Source organism: Scyliorhinus canicula, chromosome 13 (genome assembly GCF_902713615.1).
Source record: "Scyliorhinus canicula chromosome 13, sScyCan1.1, whole genome shotgun sequence".
NCBI classification, from domain to species: Eukaryota; Metazoa; Chordata; class Chondrichthyes; order Carcharhiniformes; family Scyliorhinidae; genus Scyliorhinus; species Scyliorhinus canicula.
The window spans coordinates 16052775-16067430 of record NC_052158.1 but is presented as its reverse complement, the minus strand read 5'-3'; the positions used below and the strand labels follow the sequence as shown (position 1 = coordinate 16067430).

The window sequence follows — 14656 nt, the reverse complement described above, 5'->3', positions numbered from 1 at the left end:
CTGCAAGAATGTCTCCCAAATAGAGCAGGATAATTTCTGTTTAAATTTATTCATGGGATGTATGCGTCGCTTGCTAGGCCAGCATTTATTGTCCATCCTGTTTTTTTAGCATAATGCCGCGAGGGGAGAACTGTTGCAGTTTAGAGATTATGTGCAATAAGGCCAAACCCAGTGCGGTCTTGAGGTGTTCCAACTACAAATTGTCTCTGCCCTGGCTGAAAATAGTAGTGATACTATAAGAACAGAAGCAATAGAAGGTGGAACAGGTTATTTGGCCCCTTGAGACTGCTTAATGTATCTCAGCCCCACCTCCCTGAGCTATTTCCAGATTCCTTTAGTACCCAAAAATACATTGGCCTGTCTTGAAAACAGCTGAGCATCTATACCCTCTGGCATACAGAATTCCAAAGATTCCCAACCCTTTCAGTGAAGTAATTTCTCTTCACCCCAGTCCCAAATGGCTGGTGCCTCATTCTAAGACTATCCTCGTGTTCTCGATGTCCCAGCCAGATACAACCTACGAACAACCTCTCAACCTCCAAACAGCACCTAGCTCCTTAAGAAGTTCTTCGAAACGCTGACAAATATAAGTCTGGTCTACTAAAAATCTCCTCATAGGACACTCCCCTCATCTAAGGAATGTCTAGTGTTGCTCTCACTCTTGGACAAGTATGTCCTTCCTTAGGTAAATAAACCAAAATTGCACACAGTACTCCAGCAGTAGGCCCGCCAGTATGGTGTAATTGTGATAAGACTCCTTTACTCTATATTCCAATCTCTTTATAACAAAATCTAACATCCCATCCCCTAAGCAGCCGAGACATGGGCCAATTGGCCCATGTATCTCACTGCTCCTATTGACTTTGTGCAGTCATGGACTGTATCTTATTCGGCTCACATCCTTGGATGAGCTACATTGAGCAGGATGACACAGAGCAGTCACAGTTCTGCTTACCTAGTTGGGGTGGGAAGGGGTGCATGAGGGAGGGTTAGGAGGGGGGAGAGTTAGGTAGTTGTTCATTTGTTGAGGGACACCCTTCTCCATCAGCCACGTTGCTAGGGCAATATTCTGCAGCTTGTACCTCTGTAGACTTGCGAACTTGAGGCCCACAGTTCATGTTACTCTGTCACTGTTTGCAATGGAGGGAAACACAGCAGCCAGCAGCAAACTCCCATGAACTGCAATACGATGAATGGTACAAAGCCTGTGTTTTACATTGGTGATGTATTGGGCAGGGCACAGTGAGAAACCCTGTTTGCAGGAACCAAACAGTCACATGAATTCAGGCAGTCTCCACCTGGTTCCCAGTGGAACCGAGGGACATGGTTGGGTGAAAATAGAGGGAGTTTCGCTGAGTCTAAAACTGTGCTGCATCTGAGCTGGGAGTGTTTGTTGAGAGTTGAGTGTCAAGATGGAACGTGTTCAATTCCGCAACAATATCGTTCCTCATTAGCACTAAATTGTTCAACAAAAAAGAAAGTCCAGGCGGCCAGTGAAGAATCGTAAATTCTTCTCTTGCGAACCAGTTCCAAACAATTCCCAGACGTGCTCCTCAGATTCCTGAGTCATATCCTGTCAGGAAGTGTAACCTCTGGAAATGTCCAGTGCTGGCTGAGTCAGACTGAATCCAAATGTGTAAAACACTTCCTCATCCTGGAGTGTTTGTTGAGCTATTTCAACGAAAACTCAAATCACAGTGAGACTCAGTAGACTAAAAGTCGCGACAGAGAGCGTTTAATACTTTCACCGCCCCGACCCTGTCCTGAAAGAGGGGGTTTAACCCTTTTACTGCCTCAACCCTGTTCTGTCAGTGGGGATGAATCCTTTCACCACCTCAACCATGTGCTGGCAGAGGGGATTAACCCTTTCACCACCTCAACCCTGTCCTGTCAACGAGGATGAACTCTTTCACCAGCTTGACCAAAGGAAAGGGCTTATAAGGATGCTCAGGAAAACGCCTGAGAATTTGGAGCAATTTAGAACCCAGCAAAGGAGGTCCCAGAAACTGATTAAGGAAGGGGATAAAGAGACTATGAATGCAAAAAGAAAACCTTCTGGTGCCCTGGCAGTGCTCCTGCCAGCCTGGAGGCATCAGGGGTGGGGGTGCCAGGTACTACTGCCCCAAGCCCTACCACGCATGGGCCCCTGACCACCTGCGATACCTCCTCGATCACCTGGGATATAGACCCTCCCACCCCCCCCCCCAACCAATTGCCAGTTCGCATGGTCCACATTTGTGGAAATCAGTGCTCACTCGGGGTCTCTGAGGCGAGACTGTTAGATCCCAGACACTGGGTAGATCCGGCAGACATAGTGAAGTGAGACTAACTACTCAGTTGAATGTGCAAATCTAGATCCCAACCTCAATGGGCAGGATCCAGATGACGGCGTCTTGTGGGATCTCTTTAGAGGCCCCCCGCGAGATTTACCGACCACGTTGCATCCCGAGGGGCGCGATGAGGTCGATAGATCGCGCCCACAATCTCAGGATAAGGGGTAGGCCATTTAAGACTTGGATGGCATAGTTAGCACTGCTGCCTCGCAGAGGCAGGGACCCAGATTCGATTCCAATCTCGGCTGACTGTGTGGGTTTCCTCTAGGTGCTCCGGTTTCCTCCCACAGTTCAAAGATATGCAGGTTAAGTGGATTGGCCATGCTAAATTGCCCTTCGGGTTGGGTTGTAGGAATAGGGTGGGGGTTTGGGCCCAGGTGGGGTTGTCTTTCAATGGGTCGGTGTAGACTCAATGAGCTGAATGGCCTCCTTCTGCACTATCGGGATTCTACGAGGAGGAATTCTCTACCACAGTGGGCTATGGATGTTCAAGACAGAAATCGATAGATTTCTCGAGACTAAACATCAGTCTTACCAGACTGAGATGATTTAATCCATTCATCCAGGCCTGACAGAGGCGATTAACCCTTACAATGTCTCAGAACCTCTCCCGATAGAATGGATTAACTTTTGCATCAACTCAACCCTGTCCCTACAGATGGTATTAATGCTTCCACCATCTCAACTCAGGCCCAAAAAAGGGGTATTAACGCTTTCACCACTCCCACCCTGTCCCAACAGAGTGGGTTAACGCTTCCACCATCTTGACCCAGTCCCGATGGGAGGATTTAACACTTTCACTGCCTCAACCCAGTCCCAACAGAGCAGATTAACCCTTTCCATGCCTCTACTATGTGCCAACAGAAACAATTAAAACGTTACCGTCCTGACACTGTCGAAGCAGAGAGGATTTATCTATTCATCGTCTTATTCCTGTCCCAGCAACAAGAATTAGCCCTTTCACAGCCGCAATAGAGGAAATTAACTACTTCACTGCCTCAAATCTCCCATCAAATAGCTTCTTCACTCCTCAGGTCCCATAACATAGGGGATTGACCCTTTCACCACCATGGTTCTGTCCCAACAGAGAGTATTAACTCTTTCACCGTCTCTACTCTCTCCCAACAGAGAGGGCCAACAGAGAGGGTTAACACTTTCCATACAATGACTGTGCTCCGATAGGGGCAATAAATACTTTCAACACTCAACCCTATTCCAAGAGAAGGGATTAACCCCCTCACTGCCTTGACCATGTCCCGACAGAGGAGATTAACCCTTTTACCAGTTGAACCCAAACCCGAGTGGTGTTAACCCTTTAATCACCTCAACCCTTTCACCACCCCAGCATTGTCCCAACAGCGACGGGCCCTTTCATTGTGTGACACTGTCCCAATAGATGGGGTTAATCCTATCACCATCTGAAAACTGTCCCAACAGTTGGAATGAACCCTGTCACTGCCACAATCCCTGTCAGTTCCATAATCTCTGTCCAACATAGAGGATTTATCCTTTCACCACCCTGGTATTGCCCGAGCAAAGTGGATTAACACTTTCACTGCCTGGGCTCTGGTTTGGGGAAAGTGGGGGAATTAACCCTTTCACAGCCTCAGTCACATTCCAGCAGAGGGCATCAACTATTTCACCACGTCAACGTTTACATGATGGGAGGTTTAATCCTTTCGCTGCCTTGAACCTGTAACAACGGTGGGAGTTCACCCTTTCGCCACATCAGCCCTTCCCCCAAAAGATGGGGATTTTTCACTTTCATTGCTTCCCCTCTGTCAGAACAGAGGGGGGATCTCTGGTCTCTCCAGAAATTTCCAAAACTGAAAGCTAAAGCGGCAACGGGTTGAGGTTCAGTCTGAAATGAGTGGAACACATGCTAGCACAGCATAGCAAACTCCCAGCTGATGTGATTAAAGCCATCACCACCTTTGTTAGTATTATGATGAAAGAGTTAATCGCTAATATCGCTCAGCAAGATTTCAACCCACAGCAGCCTTATTTTTCCGCAGAAAAAAAAGGTTGCATTTATAGTATCCCTCTCTGCCATCCCATAATGTGCCACTTGGCCATTCAAGTGTTTTTTTTGAGTGCAGTCACTTATGTAATGCTGGAAAAGCAGCCACCAAATTGCCACATAGTTATCTCAAGGTGGTAATGACCAGATAATCTGATTCCCAGGGTTAAACCCAGGGGCCTAGGTTTGCTGTTCTTTCAGAGGGTTGGCGCAGACTCGATGGGCCAAATGACCTCCTTCTGTACTGTAGGGATTCCTAGAGAGATGATGGAGACGCAAAACTAGGTGTCGTCAGCAGCGTCATGCAGCATGTCGAACCCAATATGTTCTAGGATGCTGCCTCAAAGGACAAGTAGATGATAAATTGGGGTGGGGAAGGGGGACAAAGAATTCCAGAGCTTTAACGGTGAAGAAGTGAGAAACCACCGCAGCTGATTCTTGACCGAGTAAATGGAACCAGCAACTAAGTGAATCACCCCTACATTAATGACCTAGACGGGAGTGTGGAGGTATGGTCAGTAAGTTCGCAGTTGATGCAAAAATTGGTGGCGTGGTAAATAGCAAGGAGGAAAGCGTTAGATTACAGGATGATATTGGTGGGCTGGTCAGATGGGCAGAACAGTGGCAAATGGAATTTAACCCTGAAAAGTGTACAGTGATGCATTTTGGGAGGACTAACAAGGAAAGGGAATATACAATGAACAGAAGGATGCTACAAAATACAGGGAACCAGAGGTATCTTGAGGAACATATCAAAATATCCCTGAAGACAGCAGGACAGGTAGATAAGGTGATTAAGAAGGCATTTGTGAAACTTGCCTTTATTAGCTGACATTGAATATAAGAGCAGGGAAGTGATGATGGAGATGTATAAAATGCTCATGAGGCCACAGCTGAAGTGCTGTGTGCAGTTCTGGTCACCACACTATCGGAAGGATGTGATTGCACTGGAAAGAGTGCAGTGGAAATTCGCCTGGCTGGTTAGGCCTCGGGTTGTTTGTTCTCAGAGCAGACAAGGCAGACGGGGGACCTCACCAAGATGTACAAAATCATGAGGGAAATAGATAAGGTAGATTGAAAGGAACATTTCCCCTTAGTAGAGGGGTCAATAACCAGGGGACATAGATTTAAGGTCATAGTCTGGAGATTTAGAGGGGATTCGAGGGAAAACGTTCTCACCCAGAGGGTGGTGGGAATCTGGAACTCACTGCCTGAAAGGATGGTAGAGGCGGGAACCCTCACAACATTTAAGCATTTAGATGAGCACTTAAAACACTACAGCACACAAGGCTATGGACCAACTGCTGGATATTGGGATTAGGTTAAGTGCTGGGTGGCCATTGCAGACACGAAGGGCCAAAGGGCCACTTTCTGTGCTGTTAAGCTCCATGACCACATAAACACGACATGAAAATACTCTGGCCATGAAAGACATAGTAAAGACAGAGGGTGGGATTTCTTGGCCCCGCCGACTGCCGGGATCGTCGGATCCTGCCGAAAATTGTGTTCATTGATATATTCCGGTTACACAGTATTCAGGCATCAAACTTATATCAGAGTTCAAAATTGGATGAGAAATTATGGTTTCAGTTGTGTTCAGGATCTCTCTCTCTCTCTCATACCTCTTAATATCCACACACAGTGCCTCCTGGTAATTAAAATAGTTACGAGGTGATTAAAAAAAGCTCCGTCGAGTCCGAATGCTCATTATTTATGGAAAAAGTTCAGTAGGCCTGAAACAGTTTAATCCTGAAAGTGTGGACAGAAGATTTTGTGACCAGGTTTTCATTGGGTTAGCGGGGAGACACAGCACTGTTTATCTTCCGTCATAAATTTTCCTGGCAGAATGTCAGACTGTTAATGGTCCAATTCTTTTCCCCCAGTTTTTCTGCCTCCTCATCTGAAAAGACCAATCCCCTGCTAAGACATTGTTTGAATAGGCGTCAGCCATTCTCCTATTCTACACAGCCAAGTTAGTTACTGCAATAAAATACCACACAGAGCAATCTTATTGGAGTGCATTAACCAGCACGCTACCAGCACGGGGGATGGTAGTGCAGTGGTCATGTCACTGCACTAATGATCCAGACGCCTGGACTAATAATGAGACAACTAGTCACTTGGTAGTGCAGAGCTTGAGGATTACTGAATAAGGCGTCATACAGCATGTCGTAGTAATCAAACCTAAACAACATATCCAAACTGGGGAGGTGGTGGTGTTGTGGGAATGTCACTGGGCTAGTAATCCAGAGACCCAATGCTCTGGGGACTTTGGTTTGAATTCCACCACAGCATTCGGTGGAATTTGAATTCAATTTTTAAGGAAAGTATAATGATGACCATGAAACCATTGTCGATTTATCATAGAATTCACCGTGCAGAAGGAGGCCATTCGGCCCATCGATTCTGCACCGGTTCCTGGAAAGAGCACCCAAGCCCACGCCTCCACCCTATTCCTGTAACCCAGTAACCATACAACCTTTTTTGGACACTTTAAGGGCAATTTATCATAGAATTTACAGTGCAGAAGGAGGCCATTCAGCCCATCGAGTCTGCACCGGCTCTTGGAAAGAGCACCCTACCCAAGGTCAACAACTCCACCCTATCCCCATAACCCCATAACCCAGTAACCCCACCCAACACTAAGGGCAATTTTGGACTCTAAGGGCAATTTATCCTGGCCAATCCACCTAACCTGCACATCTTTGGACTGTGGGAGGAAACCGGAGCACCCGGAGGAAACCCACGCACACACGGGGAGGATGTGCAGACTCCGCACAGTGACCCAAGCCGGGAATCGAACCTGGGACCCTGGAGCTGTGAAGCAACTGTGCTAACCACTGTGCTACCGTGCTGCCCCTGTTGCAAAAAAAAAACCCATCTGATTTGCTAACGTCCTTGAGGAAGCAAAACTGCTACCCTCACCTGGACTGGCCTATTTGTGAATTCAGACCCACAGCAATGTGGTTGACTGGTCACTGCCCTCTGAAATGGCCCAGCAAGTCACTCAATTGAAGGGTAATTAGGGATGGGCAATGAGTGCTGGCCAGCCAGCGACGCCCACATCTCGCAAATTAATTTTATTTTAAACCGCAGTGTCACTTGAAGAATTAAACTTCAACTTTTAAAAGTTGGAAAAGATTTTAACAAAATAAAATGAACCAGTTCACCCACGTTGCTGAGGGAAGGAAATCAATAACGCTACCATGTGTGTGCAGTCACATGCCAGTGAAAATGGTTCTTACCCACTCTAGAAATAGTCCAGCGGAGCCACTCGGTTGCGGCAACTCTGGTGTGGACAATAAATGCCCCCCCCCCCCCCCCCCCCCCGGCCCGAACTCTGTATCAACTTGAAATCATAGGGCACCTTTCATTAAGATGTTGCATGGTCGTGGAGTGCTGTCTCTCGAATGAGACCCTAAACCCCGGGTTCCCGTCTGCCCCTCCCCCTGAAATGGACATAAAGGATTTTGTGGCACGATTCAAAGAAGATCAGGGGAGCTCTACAAGGTGAGAAAAATTTTAATTGTGCAAACGCTGGAGAGCCGAACGAAAGACAGCAAGTGCTGGAAGAACTTGGCAGGTCTGCAGTTGGAGAGAGAGAGAGAAAGAGAAACAGAAGCCAGAATTCTTTGGTCATTGCAATTCAAGTTCCCACCAGCAGTGTACCCCGCCAGTGGATTTCTTCGCAGAGTGGGGTGGCTACGATGGCAAATATCGTTGACAATCGGCGGGAAGATAGAATTCCGCTGGCAGCGAGCGGCGCGCCACCAAGAAACACACGGCTGGTGGAACTGGGTTATCCCGCACAGAGTTAACGTTTCAAATCCTGTATGTTCCGAAAAAGGAACATTAACTCTCTCTCTCCATATGTGCGGTCAGACCTGCTGGATTTTCCTAGCACCTTCTGCTTTTCGTTTGAGTTCTTCAAGATGTACTGGCCAATGTTTATCCCAAGTCATCAACGCTAAAACCAATTTCTCTATGTTGGTGATCACATTGCAGTTTGTGGGACGCTGCAGTGTTGGTTGTCTGCTGCATCTCCTACATTGCACCAGTCACTCTCGCTCTCTTCAAGTACCGTACGGGTAACCATAGACTCTCATGTGTTAGTCCATGGTCAAGCTTGGCAAAGTACTGCAGTGTTAATCAGGACTCTGCCACTCTTACCACCTGCCACAGGCATACTGGAAGGCTTTACAGGTTGCCAATCCACCTGATTGGCCACATTAGGAACACACTTTCCGTGGCCATAAAAGGCCCAGAGTCGGGTGTGAAGCTGGAGCTCTGGGCTCAGAGGCAGGGAACAATACCCACTGTGATACAAGACACTGCAGCAGTGACACTTCAAAAACACTTCCATTGGCTGCAAAGTACTTTGGGACGTCCTGGGATTGTGAAAGACGCTCCAGAAATGCAAGCCTTTCCCTTCCATCTCAGGAAAACAAAAACTTCACTTCCACTGTTATCTTTGTCACTTTTCTCCCTCCGAGTTCAGTGATTGGGATTCTGGTACTTTGGTTGATACCCATCCCCCACCTGGCGCAAGCCCCGGGAAATGCTGCAGACTGGGGAAGAGCCGGTCATTCTTGCGCACGGCACTGGATTGGCAGTACCTCCCATTCAAAATTAAACTGGGTGGAGTTGTTGACAGAGTAGGTAGGGGGAAAACTGTTCTCAGTGGCAGGAAGGTCAATAACGCAGATTCACGATGATTAGCAAAATGGTCCAGAGTGGAGGTGAAGGGGATCTTTTTATATAGTGATTTCTGATCTGGAAGGCACTGCATGAAAGGAAATTTCGTAAGGGAATTGGATAAATATTTTGGAAGGAAAGATTTGCAGGGCTGCCTGCGGGAAGAGCAGGGGATTAGGACTAATTGAGGTATTTACAAAGAAGCAGCTCAGTCACCTCCTGCTTGGGCAGCAAGATTCTCAGTCAATGAACCTGACCTTTTGCCATACTTCTGTCTCTGGCAGGACTTCCTCTCTGACATGGCGATGACGGAGGTTGACCGTTTTGTCGACCGTGAGCATTTAATATTTCGTGAGAACACACTGGCGACCAAGGCGATCGAAGAGTACTTAAAGTTGATTGGTCAGAAATACCTCAAGGACGCAATTGGTAGGTTGGTGTACGTGACCGCTACACTCACTGCTACCGACACTCCATTAACACAGGGTTTGTATCTGACGTTGGTGTGTTACACTTCTAGCCATGAAGTGCAGCGGAGTCCGCCAGTCATCGTACCCAGCCTAGCAGGGAGGGGAAGCGACGCCTGTGTGGTATCTAAAGAGGAAAGAGGGCAAAGGTGGTGGAGCACATGGATCGGGCCGGGAGGGGGAAATGTATGGTGTTCGCTTCCCTCTTGATTCGTAACAATTTTGAGAAGAAGAGGTGGGGGATTTGATTGGAAGTTAGAAGATCTGGTCGGAAGGGGTGGAGGTGAAAGCTGGGGAGGGAGGGGTGAGGGAGGTGATGACGAAAACTGTAATCTGGATCGATTCCGTCCCAGTCCTTATTCATGATGGAGGCCTTGGGCTGTTAGTTGATTTGTGAACTGGGATTTATCATTGAAAGGCGATCCCTTGTAGCGCCTGCCTGTGAAAAAGCAGGTCTTTCGGTCCTTCATGCCTGTCCTGGTTTGAATTAGCCCTGTTCCATCTCCCATCCTGCCTCCAACCATCCAGTAACAGGTTCCACAGTCAGCATCATGCTATAGCGCTCCACCCATAATACTGAGCCAGGAAGCAGTATCAAGCCGCTGATCTATAGTCAGCATCACAGCAGAGCCTTGCCACAATGCCCGCACCACGTACGTGCTGGAAAAATCCTGAGAACAGGGACCCGGATTGATTTTGTTCCCCAAACCCGCCCCACCCTCACCGAAACACGGACTCAGCTTGTCACTTTGCAGCCTTATCCCCTCAGTCTCAGCCTGAGTCAGCTAACTCAAAGATGGGGCCCATCTATTCAATCTGCAAAGTTCAGAGATATGATAGCCTCTAATCCATTGCCAAAGCTTCCAGATTTGAAATGGCTCAATTGGCAGAAACTGAACTGGACCAGCCATATAAATATTGTGGCTACAAGAGGACGTCAGAGGTTAGAAATCCTTCACCTCCTGACTCCCCAAAGCCTGTCCACCATCTACGAGGCACAAGTGAAGAGTGTGATGGAATACTTCCCACTTCCCTGGATGAGTGCAGCTCCAACATTCAAGAAGCTCAACACCATCCAGTAGCCTGTTTGATTGCCCCCCGCCCCTTCCAGCCACTCCCTCCACCATCAATGCACAGTGACAGCTGTGTGTAACATTTACAAGATGCACTGCAGGTACTCATCAAGGCTCCTTCGGCAGCACCTTCCAAACCCATGACCACGAAGATGTAGAAGGACAAAGACAGCAGATGCCTGGGAAACCCACCACCAGGAAGTCCCCCTCTAAGACACTCACCATCCTAACTTGGAAATATATCGCCGTTCCTTCACTGTTGCTGGGTAAAAATCCTGGAACTCCCTCCCTAACAGTACTGTGGGTGTACCTGCACCACATGGACTGAAGCTCACCACCACCTTCGCAAGGTTAACTCGGTATGGGTAATAAATGGTGGCCTAGCCAGTGACTCCCACATCCTGTAAATGAATACAAGAAAAGGTGGTAGTGAAATGGGGAGCAAGGCCTGGGTGGAGGGTGGGGAAGGTAATAGGGAAGTTGGGGGAAGGGGTTGCAAGGGAGTTTGAGGGCAGCAAGAGTAGATAAAGTTTGTCAATGGGAAGGGGAGATTCCATGGGAATGACCAAGAAGTTAATGATGTTGCAGGTCTCAGTCGTAACCTGTGGATATCTGACATCAAAAGGTCCGATTACATGTCGGACTCCGCTGTACTTCGATTTTTTTGAAAGAAAATATGAAATCAGTGGTAAAACCATTTCACCTCCATCATAATTAAAATGTGCTTTACTTGAAAGGGCCCAACATCAAGGTGTGGGAGGCGCTGGAATTGGTTTAGCGGGGGAGGTTTGGGAATGGGGAAAGTTTGCTGGGCTGACAGAAAAACCTTTCCATTAACTCGTGTGGGAAACTCCATTCCTTTCCGTGGACAAATGTTCATTTTCAGCAAAGGGAAGGAATGGGAACAAATATTATTTTTTATTGATTATTTTTTTAAAATTTACTGTTGGCATTCAGCTCGACAGCTTTGAAAGGTATTCTATTTTATTTTCTCCCGTTCATCTCTTTATTCCTCACTCTTACTTTCTCACTCAATTTTTCTTCTTCCTTTGACTCAATCTCTTCTATATATTTTTTTCTCACGCCCATGCCTTTTTCCTCTCTCGCTCCCCTCGCTCATATTTTTCTCTCCTGTCCTCCCTCTCTTCTGCTTTCTGCTTCTCCTATCTCTCCCTCCACTCCTTGGCACCAGGCACACCACACCCACTTGGGAAGGTGGGAGGGGGAGAGAGAGAAGCGGTGAGTTGGGGCCTTCTGCTTGGGCCACTCTGAGTACAGCCATGGACTTGCTCTGAGCCCCGTCCACTCGATTTCTGCAACACAACAGCCAGACCAGCGGTCAGGCATTCCTCATCAGCAATATGGAACTTGACTGGCGGGGGGGGGTCCCAACTGATATGCGCCCTTGTGATTCTGGGGCACCACCTCGAGACTTCACCCACAACCCAACAGAGCTTTCCCTTTCTTGCATCCGTCTGTGACATTCTTTTTGATTGCTGGCTCTGATCCTTCACCCGGATAAGAAGAGAGATTCTTGTCTTTCTGCTCTGGCTGGGAGCTGATTAATTCTAGCAGCCACAGTAATGGTTGGTGTCTTTCCATTTTCTGAAATGTAGTTTTATTTACCCCCCCCCCCCCCCCCCCTTACAAGCTTTGTCTTTGGAATGGGGTGGGCTGGTGAGCCGATGTTGGATCATTGATACATCACAATGGCTTCAGAGTGTCCATTCAGACATTCCCTTCATGGGCGCCGTCTCCGAGAAAATGTCAGGTTTCCCATGGTCAATGCTGGTATTTCTCATTAACCCCATCCTTCTTTTTTTTTGGAGGGGGAGGGAGGGGAAATGTCAATTTCAGTGCTTGCTCTTCAGTAAAACACTTTTAATGTCACGTACGTATTTTTAACCATTAACCCTTTGAGTGCTTGGCACCCATTGCTGCATTGTAAGTCACCACTGTGATAAGGGGAAAAGTGACTCCTTGTATGGGAGAGCTGATTTGGTCAGATTTATGATGACGTAGCTCAAATTTGCCTTTCAATTTAAAGAAAATGCCTGGTGTTTTGCAAGCTCAAAACTCTCTGTGATAGTCAATTGGGTTACTGACTGCTGTTTTCCCTGAGGGCAATTATTTTAAATTAGCCCCCCCCCCCCCCCTCCCATCCACACCACCACCACCACAAAGTTAGTTTCACGCTCCGGGTGATCAAAGGTTTGGATAAAGAGGTAGATTTTATGGAGTGTCTTAAAGGAGGAAAGCAAGGTATGGAGGCAGAGGGAATTCCAGGGCTCAGGCAGCTGAAGGCAAGGCCACCAGTGGTGGCGAAATGAAAATCCGGGATGTGCAAGAGGTCAGAATTACAGATAGAACAAAGAACACTACAGCGCAGTCCAGTATATTGGAGGGCTGATAGAGATTATGGAAATAAGGAGTGCTGATGCCAGGGAGGGACAAGACCATGAGGATGAGAATGTTACAATCAACATGTTGCTTAATTGTTGATTGGGAACCAGTGTATGTCAGCAAGCACAGGGGTGATAGGGGAACAGGGCTTAGTGCAGGTTTAGGCACCAGAAGTAGAGTTTGGATGGTCTCAGGTTTATGAAGGCATGCGTTGGAGTCATTTTGTCTAAACCTAACAAAGGCATGAATGAGAGATAGACAAGTAGATGAGCTGAGACACTGGCAAAGTTGGGCATTGCTATGGAGGTTTGAGTAATGGCTTGAAAACGAGGTCTGAGGCTATTCTCCGGGTCAAAGGTAACAAGGTTGCAAACTGGCTGGTGTCATCTCAGACTGCTGTCAGAGAGAGGGATTGATTCAATAGCTCGGGCATGGAATTTGGAGACCAAAAACAAAAGTTTGTCGTCCCAATATTTAATTGGAGGGAACTCCTGTTCACCCAGCACTGAATGTCAGATAGGAAGTCTGATAATTCAGCAACCAGCAGAGGAATAGAGAGAAGTGGTGGTGAGGTAGAGCTGTGTGTTAACAGCATACATAGTGGAAACCAATGTTGAGTCTTCAGATTATATCACCAAGGGGTAGCATGTAGATGAGATAATTGGGGGGGGGGGGGGGGGGGGGGGGGGGGGGGGGGGGGAAGGATAGCTTGTTAGAGGACACCAGAGGTTATGGTGCGGGAGCAGGAAGAGAAGCCATTGCAAGCCACTGCAGCGGTTTCAATGAGGCAGCTCACCACCACCTTTAGGGCATTTAGGGATGGGCAATAAATGTTGGTCCACATTCCATTAATTAAGTTTTAAAAAGCGATACTCTGATTTCAATTTACTGAATAAGAAGGATGCCAGGGTTAGAGTAATCCCAGAGGAGAGGTCCTGAAGGATAATGATCTGGTCAACTGTGTCAAAGCTGCAGAGTAAGACAAGGAAGGAAAGTTTGCCTTTGTCACAGTTACATAGGGTGTCATTTGTGACTTTGATAAGAGCCATTTTTGGACTGTGTGATTGGAGAGATTCATAGAGTTCCGGGACAGGTGGGAATTGATTTGGGAGGCAACAACATGTTCAAGGACTCTGGGAGGAAAAAGAGGTTGAAACCTGGGCATAAGTTTGTAGGGACATTGGGGATGTGGTGTCAAGAGTTGTTTTTTTTCAGGACAAGTGTGATTACAGCAGATTTGAAGGAGAGGACAACAACTGAAGAGAATCTTTTAAAAATGTCAGCTAACACGGGGACTGTAGTTGCAAATAGGATTCAGGAATCGAGCTGAGTCTCGTGGACAAGATGAGCTCAGAGAGGCTAGAGGGGGAGATGGGAGAGAAAATAGAAAATTTCCGGGAGAAGGCATGGGGTAGCTTTAGAGTAGGTTTGACCAGGTGAACTAGTGGAAGGTAGGGTCGTGCAGAGGCAGCTGGTCACGATCCGAGTGACAAAGAGGCCCGTGCGCTTCTCACGGTGAGCATGAAGGAGCTGATCATGAAGGAGACGAGTTACCAAGTATAGCCTTAAACTGCAGTTGATTAAAGGTTAACCTTCCGGACACTGTTATGAGCAAGCGGGGGAGAAAAATCACAGAGGTGTAAAAAAAAAGGCTTAATTTAATTT

General features: G+C 47.4%; 1 protein-coding gene across 2 annotated transcripts in view; it reads left to right on the top strand.

Moving 5' to 3' along the window:
- The window catches only part of LOC119976187 (ras/Rap GTPase-activating protein SynGAP-like), a 506239-nt gene that overhangs the window by 87032 nt on the left and 404551 nt on the right, over positions 1-14656 (top strand). Inside the window, exon 5 of one of the 2 annotated variants that reach the window (XM_038816494.1) lies at positions 9333-9477. In XM_038816494.1, coding sequence (XP_038672422.1) covers positions 9333-9477 — 145 coding nt within the window. Of the gene's footprint in view, positions 1-9332; positions 9535-14656 lie in introns of both variants that reach the window. The other variant, XM_038816493.1, reaches the window with a different exon arrangement.